The sequence below is a fragment of the Tachypleus tridentatus genome, chromosome 11 (assembly GCF_004210375.1).
Source record: "Tachypleus tridentatus isolate NWPU-2018 chromosome 11, ASM421037v1, whole genome shotgun sequence".
Taxonomy (NCBI): Eukaryota; Metazoa; Arthropoda; class Merostomata; order Xiphosura; family Limulidae; genus Tachypleus; species Tachypleus tridentatus.
The window spans coordinates 62945313-62960894 of record NC_134835.1 but is presented as its reverse complement, the minus strand read 5'-3'; the positions used below and the strand labels follow the sequence as shown (position 1 = coordinate 62960894).

Sequence of the window (15582 nt, the reverse complement as noted above, 5' to 3'; positions counted from 1 at the left end):
TCAGTACCAACAAGGATTTTCGCCTAATATCAGGATTCTTTAGGCTTGCTGGAATACGAGAGAAACTGCAACGGTTGAAATACTATTTATATTAACAAAATATACTCTGCTAAATCCTATTCATTCGTGAGTCTGATTTTCTGTCCTAGAGATGAATGTGATATTTAGTTCAGTCCCCCGCTAGTACAGCGGTATGTCTACGGATTTACAACGCTAAAATCAGCGGTTCGATTCCCCTCAGTGGGCTCAGCAGATAGCCCGATGCGGCTTTGCTATAAGAAAACACACACACACACACATATTTAGTTCACTTGAAATTATGTGATCAATTAATTAACTTATTTAATAGCCTGTGACATTTGTTTGTCCATTTTATAGCACATGATGGGTTTTCTTCACTGTTTCATACAAAGGAACTGAATTTCGAATGTTAATGTTATAAGCTCTTAAGCTAACCGGTGAACCAGTGATTTATACCTGTCGTTTATTTATGCTGGCTTCCTGTAATTACTTTAGTATCTTAAAATTAGAAATATATATAGATATCTTTGTAACGTTGTTATTTCGTTGAGCGACTTTATTTAACTTATTTGGTGAAATAAAATGAAGCCCGCTCCATAGCCTGTAACGTTTGTAACTGTCGTAAATTTGCTACAGCTCAATGCTAGAAATGACATCGACAAAAGTTAAAAAAGTACTTGTAGAAACTAATCACTATAGCTAACATACAGTTTCACCTTCTGTCATGAAACTAAACTCTACAACTTTCACAACTATCTCGTCTTTATAATGTAGTTTTGAATGTATTAGAGTATAATGCGTCATATTCGCAGAGTATTTTAGAAGTTCTAAGCCTGTCTTATTAAATCCTTCAAATCTTAATGTCGCTGATGGCTCTTTCTGGTTAAGTTAACATTTATATTACAACGGTAAAGATAGAGCTTGGAACACACTGTTGCGACTTAATAGGTCTAAATTTCCAAATGACGCTTAAACGTAAGTTGCTTGCTAACGGGAATACAACTAACGTAAAAAAAAAAGTTGATACATTTTCGCAACAAATTGTTTGAATCATTGAATATACGTGAAATACACTGATCAAAATACATTAGTAGATATGTCAGCGAATGGCTGATATCGAACTAACTGAAAACATCTCAATACTTCACCCATTCATTGCTATCTTACTAATTGATTGGCCCACTTGTATTTATATCTGATATCACACATGTAAATATTCATAACAGTTAGTAGGTATTGCTTGTAGCTTCACATACTTCTGTACAATAACTAGTCAGTAGCTGTGGAAGATCTTTATCCCATATTTCCTGAGTTCATGCCGAAAATGATTAATTGGATTAGCGTGTGTGACTGTATTTTCTCATCATCTCCTCAAAAGATATACGTTTTCCTAGTTGTTTTAATTCCCAAAACGTGACACATATCTACAAACAAGGTTGTCTCAACGTTATGTCTCTGACTGGAATAGAGTTCCATAGATACTCTAAATCTTGAAACGAATTTATTGACGAGTTGCCTTGTTAGAATTTTTTTTTTCTTGTAGAAACAGCATTATTTTCTACGCCATGGTGAAATAATCCATCAAAACCATGGTGTATCTATCTCCACTGTTATCCTGTACCAGAATGTCAGGCACATTGACATTAACGTCCTCAATAAGTACCCCAACACAGTATCGCTGTATGTATCTGTGCTGTTTCTTTTATGGAAGTTTACCCTCCCTACATAATTAACAAGTTACAATTCTTTACAGATCCCTGGCACCCAGCCCATTCTCTTAAATGCTCCAGTGTCTTCATAACATCTAAGTGTCCAATACTTGGAATATTATTAGGATGACAGAGTGCTTCATAATGTAGATACTTCTGAAGTTGCCCAATTTCCATAATGATATCTTCATCAGAGAATTCTTTGATAACCTGAGTCAGGCTTGGAATACACTTCCGAAGTTCTTATGTTGCAACAACCAAAATATTTTGTTGAATAACAGTAAAGACTGACAGAATTTGATCCATTACTTTGAATGAATCCCCATTTCTTGATGTCAGTGGTCAAGACATTCAAACATAGCTCTATTTACTTCCTCTGACAGTGTGAAACCAGCATTCTTTGCCATATCTGAAATGATTGCACTCCGCAAAGGTTCAAAGAATGATTTGCACAATGCACAAGCAAAGCCTTGGGATTAATCTCTCTGATCTTTGACTGAACACCACATGAATCCCAGCCATAATTGCAGCGTTGTCATATCCTTGACCATGGCACGGGATATCCTCCGTGAGTTCAGCAGTAATCTTCCTGGCAATAGGGAAGAAACCCAAGAATGATTCCTTTACTTCAACTTTGTCACATTCAATATGGATGTATCTGATCACATATCTGATCAGTGTAGGACATATCAGAAGTGCTGTCAAAAATAATCCCAAAATACTTTGCTTTCTTGATATCAGCCACTATTTTCTCTTTTACATACTTCCCCAAAAGGTAAACGAACTCATTCTGAATCTTTGGAGATAAATACGAAGCCACTGATATCTTCCCATTTCCAACATAACAAATTCATTTATAAGTATAACGAGTCCAACTGTGCCCAATACATTTTTCACTTTGAGGTTTATAGAGTAACTGTTTACCATGACAGTCTTCCTGCTCTATTTTTGATCCACTGAATAATTCAAACTCGTATCTTTTCCCTGATCATCTTTCAGTTAAGTGTTGACTACATTAGTTTAAGATCATCACTAGGTATTTCACTAAATAACTAGCACTGAACTAACAGAAGTCCCCCGCTAGTACAGCGGTAAGTCTATGGATTTACAACATTAAAATAGGGGGTTCGATTCACCTCGGTGGGCTAAGCAGATAACCCGATGTGGCTTTGCTATAAGAAAACACACACACTAACAGAAAAACAAAACTAGTGAATAACTCGCTGGTTTTTTGCCAGTTTACAAGTCGACTGGACCACTCGTATTTATACCTGATGTCTCACATTTAATATTCCTCTAAGTTACTAGATTTTCATGACGCAATCTAAAACATTCTAGGCTTGTTTTAATTTTATGTGCCTTCTACCTAATGTATAAGTTAAAGCAATGAAAATACAGCTTAGGACAATATTTAATATTTGATTTTTGGAACTGACTGTTATTATGAAATTTTGAAGTTTGGTTTTATTTCAACCAGTCTATAAAGCAAAAGCCAATTACAGTTATTTGAGCTTTTTATGGTATCTAGCGCTTCCTTTTATATAAGATTATCTTTACTTTTGTTACAGATGTGTAACAAGTTTTCCACTCCAATGAATTTCCTCTATTTGTAACTGGTTAAGCTTCACAAGAGTGGTATTGTTTATTTGAGTGTTCCTAAAGGTTTACTGTAATTTTACAGCTGGGTCGATAATATCTCGTCTAAGAAACTGAATGATTTCTTTTGGCTTTTCTTTGCTCACCAACTAGTTGTATCTCTAATTTGCCCTTTTCTATTATCAATTAATTTACCATTATTCCATTACAATTGCAGTTACACATTCAATTTGGTTATCTTTTAATGTCAGCATGGTTACGTTTTTCGAAGTGTCATTTGTGGTACTATGTACCCTTTTTGGCCCAAATACACCATGCACTGTTATTCCTAAAATATACTACAGGTAAAATAATAATAACGTCTGGCGCTGCGAGAAGGATTTAGTGGCTTAACATTGAATGGCAAAAAGCAAGCCAGCATTGCAGCCTTAATTTTAGTAAATTCTTTCTGTAGCCATTTTCTGGCTGTTGGAAAACATGCAATTGAAAAGGCGGGCTAGGAAAATCTTTTACTGAATGTAGAATGTCTGCCAGTCTTGCATCCCGTCCTGTACGTTATAACAATATGACCGCCTGAAATATTGATTTACATTACCATGTATGCAGACTGTCACTCTGAACAGCAAATACACTGGTGACAAACAAGACAAGTCTCCATTGGAGCTACAGTGGAGATATATAACAGACATAAAGAGATCCATCATTAGTATACAAACACTACGCATTTGATTAAACTCATCATCTCAAAATATTATCCTAAGGATAATGTACACAACCCAGCAGTTTGGAAGAACAGCCAATGATAAATATGCTGTAATAAGAACTTTTGAAAGATATGAACGTTTTTAGTTCTTGTTGTTATAGCTTTAGTATTATGCATAGGGAAAATAATCTGTTGGAGTAAACAAAAGAACCTAGATCATTCTAATAAAGACAACAAATGATGTACTAAAATTCATGATGTCTAGTACCAGATGTTCCATTGTGTTATTACTAAGGTCAGCATTTAAAGAGGAAGAACAACTTGCCATAATAGCAGAAATACTCTTAATACATTTAAAAAGGCTTTGTAATGTTTGATTTTTTTAAGCTATGGCGAAATGTATTGTCATTAGACAAATGTTCATTCTTTTCTCAAGTTTATTCGTACTGATCATTATGCATAAATTAATGTTGACTGGTAAGTATGTGTTGTTTTATACCTTTGGTGAACAATAGGTGAAATATTTCAGATCGACATACATAACAAGGTTAAATTTATGGTAGGGTAGGAAGATGTGTAACAGATCTGTTACTTTACAGCATCACCTTTAATGTATAGAAGACCCAAACTTTCCAGAATCAATAATTGAACAAAACACAAAGAACTTATGGAAGATAGAATGCTTACTGCCTTTCCTAAAGATCTATAACATTGTGTTGGAGGACTTGACAATTCCTGCAGTATAGTGCTTAATGGTGGTTTGATACGTAGTTCTGTGTGTGTTGGTTCCTATAGATAAGTCCCCCGGTGGGACAACGGTAAGTCTTCGGATTTACAACGCTAAAATAAGAGGTTCGATTCCCCTCGCTGGACACAACAGATAGCCCGATGTGCCTTTGCTATAATCAAACACAGACACACTCCTATAAATAATATTGGTTGGTTTTAAGCTAAAACATCGACAAAAATCTTGATTTTAATAGAAATTCCACTCACTTTCAAGTAGTTCTTGGAAAGGATTTTTTTCCTTAATAGGAGAATGATGATCAAAGTAGAAGCAAAGTTAAGACAAACAACAACATATCTGTTTCTGTCTATTTTATGGTGTTGGAACTGGTGTAAACCAGACAATACGACAACATATTTGTTTCTGTCTATTTTATGGTGTTGGAACTGGTGTAAACCAGACAATACAACAACATATTTGTTTCTGCCTATTTTATGGTGTTGGGACTGGTGTAAAACAGACAATAATTTGTCAGTTATTTGTGGGCTAAGATCAGTTGTTTTAAAGATAAAATGAAAAATTCTAACTTACATCTCTTTGAATTGAATTATTGTATAATTTTAACAATTGAGAAGAAGCATCTGTATGTATCTTCAAAAGAAAAGGGAATATTGCATTCAGAATCCTCAGTAATGCCATACTAGCCTGCAGACGAGTTGGATCAATATCCAAGTTCCCAGAGAGTTTAAGAACACCAGACGACGAAAAAAGGAACATTCTAACCACTATCTCTTCCTGCTAAGTGGATGCCTCTGGTGTAAACACCTGGGCATACCTTCAAACCATCACAACCTACCACTTTCATGGTAATGGTGAACAATGCTTGACTCAAACGCTATTGCTTCTACTGCCCAGCTAAGTATCTGGAGATTTTGGCTTTCCTGCAGAAGTGCTCTTGCAATGCCAGTATTAGATATAAATAGCACCTTGGACTAAAGCTATCGCCATTTTCCTCCAAGAGGAAGATTTAGAGAAGGAACAGTGATTTAAGAAAGATTCTAGGACTAAAATGGAGCTCCATCATGTATAAAAATTAATCTGCATAGCTCAAATATGCATCAGCGTCGGCTGAGAGAAGATGGTTCATAGCAGTACTGGAGACCCTCCTCTTTCAATCCATTGAAGAAATGTCAAACCAACATGTAAGTATGTATACAATTAGTACTTCTGTTTATTTAACATTGCCCTAATTTGTTGAATCCTACTATACACATAAATGTACCCAGTGAAAAGAGTGATATTTAATTTCCTGTGTGAAGTGTCCAAGTTTTAAACTGGTGATTTCTGCAATCTTCTAGCCATTGAGATCAGTTATATTTTATCTAATTATACGTACGTGTAAAATGTCAGATTATTTCATTGTAATTAATTGCACTTGTCATAAGATATTAGTTTCAGGCCTGTTATTTTTAACAATGCATTCTTTATCTAGTTCCTTATAAATTTTCAAGAATTAGGAGAACGTATAATAACAGTATTCCAAACATATCATGCTCACCATATCCACTTCCAACAATGTGATTCATTCAATCCAAAACTTATCAGACCGGATGGAACACAGTGGTCAGAACATCATTTCTCTTAATTATCTTTCACATTAGTCATTCCATTTCAGTTAATTGTACGTACAACTACGAACGAAACATGGCGTTTCATCAAATTAATTGTAAATGAAAAACAGTAAATACTGACGCAAGTTTCAATTTACTTGCGATTCTTTTGTGAGCCAGAATGGGTAAAATGTGAAGTAGGGCTTGATTCTGTAAAATATCTGAACGTTTCTTTGATTTTATTCTAAAATTCATCCGATTCGTAAAATCCCTTTGTTAATTATGTTCTAGTTTACATTTTAACAAAACCTTATTAAGTGTGTGTACTAATTCCTTGTTAAGCTTTATCCTGTAACCTAATTAGTACAGTAGAATTATGCTTCAGTTTGGAAACTCTCTTACGCTCTAGTTAGTTTCACTGTTGTTTGATTCATTCCTGTTGTGTAAAATAAGAACATGTTCTTGTTAAGGAAATAGTTTATAGTAGGTTCACATCCGTTATACAGTATGTTCACTTTACGTACAGGTGAACATATTTCTAATCCTAGTGTCATACTTGAATACTGCAACTCATGGTGAATGGGGGGGGGTGTAGTTTTGCATCATTACTATCCTTTCTTAGAACTAATAAATCTTATATCTCACAAAACATAAAGGTTAGTTTTGGAACAGTGTCACCACGTAAGTGTAAGGTTTTATCCCAGTGACTGACTTTTAAAGCTCACGTTTATCTTACCCATAGTCGTTTATTATGATTGGCGTTTTCTCACTACTTGATTACATGTACATTTCTCGCAAATATTTTGCAAGACTTTAATATCTAAGAAACTTACTGATTGTGATTGGCTATATTTTACAGAAGCAACAATTCATATGTGAAAGGCCCGGCCTGGCCAGGTGGTTAAGGTATTCGACTCCTAATCCGAGGGTGTGGGTTCGAATCCTCGTCAAACTAAATATGTTCGTCCTTTCAACCATGGGGGCGTTATTATGTGAAGGTCAATACCACTATTCGTCGGTAAAAGAGCGGCCCAAGAGTTGGCGTTGAGTGGTGATAACTAGCTGCCTTCCCTCTAGTCTCACACTACAAAATTAGGGATGGCTAGCACAGGTAGCCCTCGTGTAGCTTTGCGCGAAATTCAAAAACATACAAACACATGTGAACATCTCTAAATATTTATACTCGTTTTAGAGCTAAGTCCAGAATGTCTGAACAACTGAGCGTGTTTGTTGTTCTTTGTCTGTTTTCTTGCTCTTCGTTCAACAACTAGAATAATCTCAAATTTTCTGTTTCCAGTTATTAAGTATTGAACACCATTATTCGTTCTAATATCAGTATCGTCTTACAATGTTTGTACTGTCAGTCGTGATAACTATGTATATATCTTCACTCTAATCTCTAGTTGAGACTTTTGTATAAAACATATCAGTAAAATGTGATTTTCACTTGTCCCCATATCAACATTCTATTCAACAACCAATCGAACCTCTTATTACACTGGTGTAGAATATACTATAACAATTTTCTCGTTTACGTGTCATACTACACTCCATTCAATAAATCTCAATTCTTATTATAGTGCTGTAAAGTTTACAGTTGACCCGAATCAAATTCATATAGCATTCCTCCGAATAACTAGTCACAAGTGTTATTGCATTTGTGGAAAATAGACTACAATAATTTAAAGTTTTTATTGGTGATACTTGCAGAGAAAGATTTAAGATTAATTTCTTGGAATTTGTTTATTAGATTTTTGTTTGTTATTTTCTCACAAAACTACACATCGGTACCTGCGCATAACCATTCCTAATTTTAAACTGATTGACTTAAGGAAAAGTAAATAGTGTGCACTAATCCTTGCACTACACAGAATAGTTGGATCGACTATCATTTTTATAGTGCATTTACTGCCTTAATGGGCGGAGCACAGACTTTGTGGCAACGGAAACGAACCATGAATCCTCGAATTCATAGTTCGTGCATATCCATTACTAAGCCATTTGTTGCCGTTTGCGAATCTTTCAAACGATTACACCTTGTGAAAATCGATGTATTCATTGAGAATGTTACAGTTTCAACAAAACCTCTTCTTTCGTTAATGTAGGGCAGTAGTAAAAAAAAGGTAACAATGCGGATAAGCTACATGCTGTAATAGGTTTATAAACCTATCTTTTCTCATACATGCGCATTTTTTTTCCATTATCGACTAAAATTCAATCTTATATATATATATATATATTGCAAGCTGTTCTTACTGTCCAAGTGTTCATCTGTTTCCTGTTTGAAAAGCTAGCTGTCCACGGAGGCAAAGTTCAACATTCACTTTTGGAATAACGGGAAATCAGACATGAATGATGATGATGCCATACTTTACTTCACAACCAGGATATTCTGCACTATCATTCATATTTCAGAATGTGACGAAACTTAAAGAATACAAATACAGGTTTATCGTATGTTACTGATGAGTGGCTCTAAGCATGACTGAAATACTCAACAATTATTATTCGCGATCAGCTGTTTAAACAGCTAAGATCTTTGACTCTGAGTGAAACCAAAAGTGCAACACAATTAAACCTTTTTAAAGTCCATGAAGTAATCTAAGTTGATAGATTAACTTAAGCATTTTCCGTTACTGTGGGTGGGTACTTCTGCCTGTAAGTAAAATTTCAAAAGCCTAAAATTTAAAATATGCTATATGATAGAAATATATATATAACAGAACAAAAACAAAGCACCGTATATAAAGTATTAATTATTATGTGTGCATAACATACAGCAAGTTTTTAACTAACTGCAAATACAGGTGTCCAGATGGCTCAGAAGTAAAATGAGATTTCTAACGCTAGAATTCTGTGTTCATTCACCATCATCCAGTGATCAAGCGATGAAGCATAGGACTTACAACGCTAAACAAAACCTGTGGTAAGCACAGCACAGATAGCCCATTGTGTAGCTTTTTTGTTCAACACAAAGAAACAAGCAAGTTGTTCACTGAAGGGGGTTTAGCGCAAAAACCACGCTGTAGCTGTAAACTAAAACAAACAATACGGATAAACGTCTTTTGGATATATGAAAACTGTGTTGACAACGTGTTGATTAAGGACAAATCTTGATTTTCTAAGCCGAATCTGATTATGTTTGTCTGCTTGTTTGTTTTCTTACAGCAAAGCCACATGGGGCTGTCTGCTGAGTTCACCGAGGGGAATCGAACCCCTGATTTTAGCGTTGTAAGTTTGTTGACTTAACGCTGTACCAGCAGAGGAATCTGATTATGTATCTCAGAACATATTTGGTGTGACGGGGATTCGAATCCGCAACCCTCAGATTACGGACCAAATATATTTTAATAGTGATAATATCGATCTAGTCAATCAAGATATTCCAGTCATTACATGTCTTAATATTCTTGTGTTGTGGTGGACACAGCACAGATGGTTCATTGTGCAGGTTTTTGCTTAACAACAAAAAACAAACCTCTCTGTTAATCCACAACATTATATTTTTCTTTTTCAGTTTGTTTTATAAGATTTTGCTTCAGTAATTTAAATGTTACTTTTTAGTTACGATCAAGATAGTTATCTTACTTCTGAGTATAATTTATCATCACTGATTTACAAATATAGATACAAATATAAATAATTTTTAAGCAGTTATTTTTAAAATTATACTATAATATCAACATATTAACTTAATTATTAAGAAAACAATTTAAAATTTGAGATAAAAACAGTCACATAAAAGCGTTTGTTCATAAATTAAGTACGAACTAAAATAATTGGTGCAAGTAAAATGTTAAACTACAGTATCAAACTGTTTAATAAGGTGTGATTTTTCAGTCCATAATGTACAAGGTTGGCCTATAAGTAACAGCAGACCTATAACGTAAGGCATAGTCTTTACATGGAAATATTATGATTTAAATCAAATATAGTTATTACTAAAATATCACTCGATAACCACTTATTTGATAACTAACCTTTCGAACATCATAGTCAACAGTATTCGGGGCACCAGGACATTTACCATTCTGCAAATCCAGACTCCTTACCCCGCACACAAATAAGAGACTGAAAACAGCAACACTCAGCATCTGGAAACTTTCCTTTACTTGCGAAGTCCCAACCGAATGGTGAAGTTTTTATACCCTAGTATTAAAGGAACCTAACCCTTTCGTTTAACTCGTTTAACTGGTTTCTACAAGTAACGCATATATATCAGACCTTGCGCAAAGACTTTTTTTCCTGAAAGGCTATAATCCACCTGTTACAGAAAATGTAGCATTTAACAAATAGAATACATACATATACTCACCTTATATAATAGAGAATAACAATAATAATTTATGTGTTTAAGCGGTGACGTGAATTCAAGATTACTTTACTTATCACGTATAAGTATGCTACTTACTAAATAATCGAATACAGGTGTTGCAATGAACTCTTTTATCCGAATTCGTTTGTTATTCCTATATGTATATATATTTTTTCCAGATTTATTGTTTGCTCGTTGGTGATAGTCCACAATAAGCATATTAAAAAAACAATAAAGTGTAATATTGCGCATGAACGATGTGACTATCTTACCTTTATTGTTTGAACTTTCATAATCACAAATTAGTATTTCATCAGGGGTATCGTACTTCAGTATGACTATATAAACATGCTTATCTTGAGCAATCCACATGACTTCTACATCACAGGATGAGCACTTACGTAACGCCCTCGTTCAGAGGTTAAAAAAAACCAAAAAAAAAACACAGGTGGCCTATTGTGTAGCTTTGCGCTCTGCAATAACCAAACTTACTTCACTGTGTTTTATTTTGTGCAAAATAATATATATATTAGGCTTTTTGTGTTGTATCTACGGCACGAATTTTGCTGTTACAAATTATCAAGCCTAAAACCGAGCCATCGAAAGGATTTATTTTATTTTATGTTTGTACAAATTTAAGATAGACATATTATTCAATAACAAACAAAAAAAGTACAGATGTAAAAGCACATCTGGTGGATATATCCAAAATCAGTTCAAGACATCTGTACAAACCACTGTAAAAAATTCGTTTAATGAAGTGACAAATTGGGATAAAATCACGGTGGATTACATCAATAGGCCCGGCATGGCCAGGTGGGTTGAGGCGTTCGACTCGTATTCTGAGGATCGCGGGTTCGAATCCTCGTCGCACCAAACATGCTCGCCCTTTCAGCCGTGGGGGCGTTATAATGTGAAGGTCAATCCCACTATTCGTTGGTAAAAGAGTAGCCCAAGAATTGGCGATGGGTGGTGTTGATTAGCTGCCTTCCCTCTAATCTTACACTGTTAAAATAGGGACGGCTAGCACAGATAGCCCTCGTGTAGCTTTGCGCGAAATTAAAAACAAGCCAAAATATCAATAACTTTATCGACAACAAACAACCTCGCGTTGCTTAGGTTATTAGAGTACGAGAAAGACCAACCAAGTGCTGAATGTTTAATATGAACTGGTATAAGGTTAGAGACGCTACCCGCAATAATTTGATGTTATATTTTGTCATTATATTTATTTGGTAAGGTTTTGTTGTGATCTTTCTGCAGGTGTCTTATAAAATTGTTTTCTATTCTAATAAACCTTTTACGTTGCCCATAAAATTTGCTTCATTATAAAAAGTACATATTTAGATGGTTAATATTTTTCAGTTTGACAGCGATAATTGTACTTGTATTCTACCTTAGTAATAATTATCTTCTTTGTTACAAAATATACAAACATTTTGACCAAGCTGTAATCCTGTTTTAGGAAACAGCTATGTTAAACAATACTGGAGTCGATGTCTTTAGTTGGTTAACAGAAGTTTCGACTCTGTGATTCCCTCCGTAAAACTGTAGTGAGTTTATGAAATTGCAATGCTAAATCTGATTTTCGATTCCCCGCCATGGACACGACAAATAATCCACTACAGTTTTACTCTAAAACAAACAAGTCGAACCCTTGATCTTAATATCTCTTATGTCCTTTAGGTACCTATACTGAGTATTAATGCAAATAACAATAAGTATATACATATATAACTAAGGGCCCGGGATGGCCAAGCGTGTTAAGGCGTGCAACTCGTAATTTGAGGGTCGCGGGTTCGCATCCCGGTCGCGCCAAACATGCTCGCCCTTTCAGCCGTGGGGGCGTTATAACGTGACGTTCAATTCGTTGGTAAAAGAGTAGCCCAAGGTGATGACTAGTTGCCTTCCCTCTAGTCTAATACTACTAAATTAGGGACAGCTAGCACAGATAGCCCTCGAGTTGCTTTGTGCGAAATTCAAAAAACAAACAATATATCACCAAGAGAAATGGTTCCTTAATTTTGACATGAAATTCTCAAAACAAAAATACACAGCGTGTATTTAACTTTATAGAAAAAACTTTGAAAATACTTAAAGAATATAATTATTAATTACTGATTTATTCCCAATAGCCACTATTAAAAACTATTAAACTATTTTCTGCATTCTATCTATAATAGCAAGATAAAGCTACTATAATTAAATGATGCCAGTGATACGTATTTTTATGTAAAATAAATGTCAGATGCCATTCGTGTGGTCCAATATGCAAATACCTACTAATGAAGGACATTTGTCTGTCTCTTTGTCATTATACACAAAGGGCTATCTGTGCTTTGCCGACTACGGGTATCGAAACCTGGTTTCTAGCATTATAAGTCCGCAGATACACAACTGTGCTATTAGGAGGCATTGAAGGTCATATCCACAAATGCTCATTTGGCACTACAGACTTTGTAGTTTAGTCAACTGTCAAAAATATTTCTTCATAAGGTGTACGATCACCTATATTACTAAATAATGTTGAGTATCTTAAAATAAGATGATTTTGAATATGCAGATCAATAAGTTACGTGATAGCTACAGTAGATATAAAGTCAGGATGGAACAGAAAGTAGCAGAACAACAATTTAATATTATTTAGCTTTTGTGAAATATTTATACACTCAAAATGCCGAATATATCATTAATAACAAGGATCTCTACCTGTCAAAGCGATAAAAATCAGATGTGGTCTAGGTTTTTCCACGATGTATCTGTTGAACCATCGCACACGCCAAGCTGTTGGAAAACGGCACAGATATTCATGCTATTGTATACGAAGACGTACAACTCAAGCAATCGGATTCAGAGCTTATGAATTTCTAAGTCATCGGAAATTTGAAACGGGCACATTTCTCGTACGCTAGGAATGTCCTTAGCATGTTGCACTATCAAGTTGGATCTCTTAACACGCTATGCAGCTATTTAAACTGCTAAATGAGAACACAGTGTTTTGCTTTCATTTTAGTGTCATTAAAGTAAACATAAGTTATCACGTGCTCACTTATTTTTTATAAATTGTTACAGCACTTTTCCTAGTTACAATATGAAGATTCATATTATTCCTTTCGCCACATGTTTGTCCTGAAATAGAATAAAAACTGTCATTTTGACCTTACACCCACAAGACAGCAACTGCTGCGTTTAAAACTTAGAGCTGTAAACGCTAATCAAACAATTCAAGCTACATTTTGTTATGAGCAAGGCGTAATTGAAGGAAATTTCTTCCGACCATTAATGAGGTAAACGCAGTTTAGGTTTCTAGTGGGATTCAGTGTCTGAAAATAACCTACTTTCATTCAAAGTTAATTATTCGTAACAAGTTTTTATAAGTTTCAGTGGGGAAGAAGTAAAAAGTAGTAGATGTAGTAATTTCAGCTCAGTCGAAGTGATCTTTGGAGATACTTACATTTCAGAATATTCAGATCCAACTCGGAGCTACATGTCACAATTGTCACTTGGTACAGCCACGATGTATATCATTAAGCAGTCAGGGTTTTCCCTTTACACTTGTGCTAGAACATCAGTAGCAACCTAATGTTAAATAGCAATGCTGAGAGAAAGGATAGAATGTGTGCTTCAGTTGTAAATTAGTGAAGAATTTCTAATAAAATTTCCAATTTCTCGTTCACCCAACTCCACAACAGATACAGAAGGAAAGAAGTTAGTCTTGGTTGACATAGTTCTCACTTCACTAAAAACATGGGTACTACGTCAAGTTTAACCACCAGCCTGAGAGGAGAGTGAGTCATCTTGTATGGTGACAAGCTTTGCTCAAATAAGGTTGGGTGGAGCTTGGTACATGCTGATAAAGATACTTGGAAGTAAAGTCGTCTTCTTGAATAGCATAGAAGCAACCAGAACACCGTTTGACCGTACAGTATATTAAGTATTCCTAGTAAAGCCACAGCTTTGACCAGTTTGTTTGTTTTCCTGACTAACAGTTACAGGCTAAACAAAAATGGTAAATTGATCTTCGTGTTTTGTTACCCTGATAACAAAAATTGTATTCAATCTTTGTTCAAGCATCGTTATTGCTTATGCAACAGGCGACCTTCAGTTCTTGGTTAACTATTCAATGCTAACCATATTGGGACCAGTAACAGTTGATTCCATGAATAAGCCACAGTACCTTCAAATGTTTGTTTGTTTTTTGAATTTCACACAAAGATACTCGAGGGTTATCTGTGCTAGCCGTCCCTAATTTAGTAGTAGTTTTATTATGGTGCTACTGTTGGAATAGTTATTGGTATCGTGAGTAAAGAACAAATGACTGGAATTAAAGTTACAGCATGAATGGCTTCCATCCAACCACGTCCAAGAGAAAACGCATGACTACTAGATTATCTTAAACAACTTTTTGAGGACTTTGCAAGCAATTTGAACTGAATACTTTGTATTGTTGGTTTACTTACCACTAATTGCCTAAAATTCTTTCGACGTTTGATAATCTGTCCTACTGTGTTGAATGTATAACATGAAAGTATTGAGCTTTGGAATTGTATTATCTCATTCCTCTGTTAGTTACACAATGTCAAGGGTCCTTACCCTTTTGATATTACTGGACTTTATCAGGGCAGCTGTCATTAAACAATTCCTTAGACGTAATGTGTTCTCTAGAAGCATCAATCGTATAAGGTTTTGAAATATCTGAAAACTTTTTTTTTTCTCAATAGGATGACCAGTAACATGAATAACAAATTCTCTCCCGAGAAAGTTACCTATTCAAAATGTTTAATGGTTGATTCTCTCAGTTTTAACTGAATATTCATATGTTATAAATCTTTATAACACTTCAAGTAAGAAGTGTGATTGTCAAGGGAATTCATTAACTGGTTGAACCGTATTATCAGTCT

At 34.9% G+C, this 15582-nt stretch overlaps 1 protein-coding gene across 1 annotated transcript in view; it reads right to left on the bottom strand.

Annotated features, from left to right (window-relative positions):
• LOC143231367 (uncharacterized) overlaps positions 1-10736 on the bottom strand; it is a 53923-nt gene extending 43187 nt beyond the window's left edge. Inside the window, exon 1 of the mRNA XM_076465911.1 lies at positions 10347-10736. Within this exon, the coding sequence (XP_076322026.1) occupies positions 10347-10460 (114 nt within the window). The 5' untranslated portion in view covers positions 10461-10736. The remainder of the gene's footprint in view (positions 1-10346) is intronic.
• Positions 10737-15582: the final 4846 nt, after the last annotated feature.